Consider the following 3658-nt stretch of genomic DNA (forward strand, 5'->3'; position numbering starts at 1 on the left):
ATCAACTTGTTCGAGTAGAATCCTCTGCTTTTCTGGAGAAAGTCGGTAATATCTTTGCCTAATAGGAGGCGACTCTCCTGTGTCAATATGGTGTGTTATTACGTGAGTCCGGCCTAAACCTTTATGCTCAAACGAAATTTCTTTAAATTTTTCAATTACGGTATCTGCGACTATCTTTTCATTTATATTTAAATGATTGTAAGAACAAATTAAATGTTTTGATCTATTTTCAGTTAAGTCCATTAGCGGTGTCTCTGTTAAAGTAAGAGAGCCTAAGTACTTCGGACATAACTTGAATGCACGTCAGAAATCTATACCTAAGATCAGTGACGGTTTGACTTCGGGAACAACAAAAGCCTTAATTATGTGAAATTGTTTTTTTTTTTTTTTTTTATAAGAGAAGGGGGCAAACGAGCAGCGGGAACACCAAGGTGTTCATCGACGCCCATGGACATCTGCAATACCAGAGGAATCGCATATGCGTTGCCGGCCTTTGAGATGGTGATACGCTCGCTTCTTGAAGGACCCTAAGTCGTAGTGGTTTGGAAATACCGCCGAGGACAGACCATTCCACAACGCGGCCGTGCGCGGCAAGAAATTTCGCGAGAACCGCACTGTTGTGGAATGCCAGCCATCCAGATGGTATGGATGGTACCTGGCGGTCTGTCGGGTCGTCCGATGACGAAACTCGGCGGCAGGAATCGTTCCAAACAGTTCTTCGGAACACTCCCCGTGGTACAAACGATAAAAGATGCAGAGGGAACTGACGTCCCTCCGCAAGGCCAGGGTATCAAGCCGATCGGTAAGAGCTCGGTCGTTGACGATTCGAGTCGCTCTCCGTTGTATGCGGTCAAATGGAAGAAGCTGGTATTGGGGTGCTCCCGCCCAGAGGTGCGAGCAGTATTCCATGTGGGGCCGAACTTGCGCCTTGTACAGTTGTAGGCGGTGGCTCGGCTGGAAATACTGCTTCGCCCTACTGAGCACACCCAGCTTTTTGGAGGCCAGTTTGGCCTTGTCTTCCAAGTGACCGCGAAACTGAACGTCACTCGATATGTCAACGCCGAGAATACCGATACTGGCTGAGGCAACCAGGGGAGTGCCCTCAAAACGAAGATCTACGACAAAGGGTTGTTTTTTAGCGGTAATGGCGCACACTTGTGTCTTTTTGGAATTGAATTCGACGAGATTTCGTCGACCCCAATCCGAAACTTCACCCAGTAGGGTCTCCAGTTCAGACACAAGTTTGGTCCGGTTCTCATCGGCAGTAGCCCGAGAAACATTGGCACGGGCCGTATACAGTGCGTCACACGTGCTATCGTCTGCATAGCAATGAATGTTGCTAAATTGCAGCATGTCATTGATATGCAGAAGAAACAAGGTGGGCGACAGTACACAGCCCTGTGGGACACCAGCGTTGATTGGTTTCGGGTCAGAGCACGCACCGTCAACAACGACCTTGATGCTCCGACCCTCCAAGAAGCTAGAAATCCAGGCGCATAGTTTCTCGGGCAGCCCGTAGGAAGGCAACTTCGCGAGAAGTGCTTTGTGCCACACCCGATCAAAGGCTTCGCAAGGCAAGTTCTCGAATGTTACGGGCAAATTAATATAGCCTATACTATTCAACGTTTGTCCGCCTGCCGCAGTAACCAACAACGGCTCGTCAGTTAAAATTTTAAGGCCATGTTGAAGCAAAACCTTGTGAGCGTGATTCCCTATAACAGTAATTACTGATCCCGAGTCTAAGAGTCCTGACGCAGTAATGTCATTAATCTTTATGTTAATATACGGACGGGTATCACGAAAAGGTTTTTTTGTAGAATTGTAGCAGCCTTGTAAAAACTAAAAAATCTATGTACTGTTTTTAACCATTCCTTCCAATCATTAATATCAGTTTTCGGTTTATTACAAGATCTAATACAATTCTTCCTAATTAGTTTTTTGAATTCGTGTTTCGGTTACAATTTGGGCAGTCGGGCTTCTTGACACCCTTGTTGCCACATTTAAAACATAAAATTTCAGTGTTTTTGCAATTTCTAAAAGTATGTGAATGGTTACGACATCGAGAACAGTAAGGAACACTATTATTTACGCTTTGATCGCTATTATTTATAACGTGTAGGTATTTCTTAACATCATGAGAATAATTTTTGTTGTAATTATGAGAATTATCCATGTCGTGCTTTTGTTTACTAAAGGAGGGGTTGGGATCCTGTTTGTACGAAAACTCGGGGGCTAACGTATCATGGGATGCCGCTGGTGGTTCTCGAAAATGTGCTAAGCGAGACTGGACGTTCTCGTAGTTCCTGCATAACATTCTTAACTGTTCGATAGATGAGATTTGTGGCGATGACGCTAATATGTTAGCATAGCAAGGACGTATGTTATGCAAGATAATCTCCAGCTTATCTTCGGCTGTAAGAGGTTTCGTTAAGCGTGAAAACATACCCGACAGAATTGACAAGTATATCGAAATATTTTCTGTTTTCCCCTGAGTTCTAGAACGAATCTCCGCTAATAAACGATAATCGTAATCAGCCTTATCGAAGTCTTGTTTTAAGAGTACGGTTAATTCATCCCAGGTAGATACCTGTTCCTTTACGCTTCTGAACCAATGCAACGCGTCCCCTACGAAAATTTCAGTTCCGAAAGCTAACAACTTTGACCCTGGGATATCGCGTGCTCCACTAAATTCGTGTGCCTGCTGAATAAATGAACGTACGCAGGATTTACCGTCATATTTCAATTTACTAAGTTCGTTTGAAATTTTGCTGCCGCCTTCACACGTTACCGTAACATTGACTGGTAAAGTCGAAGGTCTGCCTGGTCCTCGGAAAGATCGACATTCTTGGTTTTAAAAGTTAATAATTTGTCGTACGTTTGTCTAAACAAAACATGACACTTTGCATGCTGGTCGGCGAGCGCGTCGCTAACGTCAATCCGGCCTAGCCTATGGTAGACGTGATGTAGGTTATTCTCAGTTTTGGCCAAAAAATAATTATCTTTAGAACCTTCAGAGAGATTTGAAATAATCCTTTCTAAAATTTCCACACAGCAATTCAAATCACGTGGAGGTTCCAAATGCGAAACAAGAATATTCTCGGATGGATATAATTGAGATAATTTACTAATCTGCTTCCGTAAATCCGCGACCGTGTTGGCGGGTATTTCGTTTCTTATAGCCACCTCATATTCAAGTTCGCTCTTATCCAGAGCAGAAAAGTTAATTGGATAAACCATATTAATCGCAATACTAATATATTAAAAAAAAAAAAAACCGGAAGTAGGTACAGTCAAAATCTGTTATAACGACATCGAAGGGACTACTCATATTGAGTCGTAAAAACCGATAGTTGTAACAACCGGTGACAGGTATTAATAGGAAAGATATGTATATTCATGTAGGAAATTAAACCGCATTTTGTTTACTTCAATACAAACGTATAATATAAAAGAACAATATCATTTTTCCATCATTTTTGTATGCATAAAATGTGTAATTTTAGTTTGTTTGAAACACTTCTGTCGTGCATACACATTTTGTAATTCACGTTGGATTTTAATCAGCGTATCGTCACAATTTCCCCGCATGTGGAACTCTTCATTAAAAAGAACAATCTTTCGTAATACACTAACAGCATTAAGACCGTCAATCAAAGTT

At 42.3% G+C, this 3658-nt stretch overlaps 1 protein-coding gene across 1 annotated transcript; it reads right to left on the reverse strand.

Annotated features, from left to right (window-relative positions):
• Positions 1-435: 435 nt before the first annotated feature.
• On the reverse strand, positions 436-3237 carry LOC123722932. Its single transcript, XM_045685488.1, has 3 exons — positions 3126-3237; positions 1393-1748; positions 436-1161 (listed from the first exon to the last, which is right to left on the reverse strand). Exons 1-3 carry the CDS (start codon positions 3235-3237, stop codon positions 436-438), a joined length of 1194 nt encoding a protein of 397 aa, XP_045541444.1.
• Between the last annotated feature and the right edge of the window lie 421 nt (positions 3238-3658).

Source organism: Papilio machaon, chromosome W, assembly GCF_912999745.1.
Source record: "Papilio machaon chromosome W, ilPapMach1.1, whole genome shotgun sequence".
Taxonomy (NCBI): Eukaryota; Metazoa; Arthropoda; class Insecta; order Lepidoptera; family Papilionidae; genus Papilio; species Papilio machaon.

Bases quoted from the DNA above. Each gene is read 5' to 3' on its own strand.
- LOC123722932 (XM_045685488.1), bottom strand. From the start codon at position 3,237: ATGGTTTATCCAATTAACTTTTCTGCTCTGGATAAGAGCGAACTTGAA. The intron at 1,749-3,125 runs GTAAATTATCTC...TTACTGCGTCAG, and splicing joins GGATTTACGGAAGCAGATTA to GACTCTTAGACTCGGGATCA. The intron at 1,162-1,392 runs GTACTGTCGCCC...AATTCCAAAAAG, and splicing joins CTGGTGTCCCACAGGGCTGT to ACACAAGTGTGCGCCATTAC.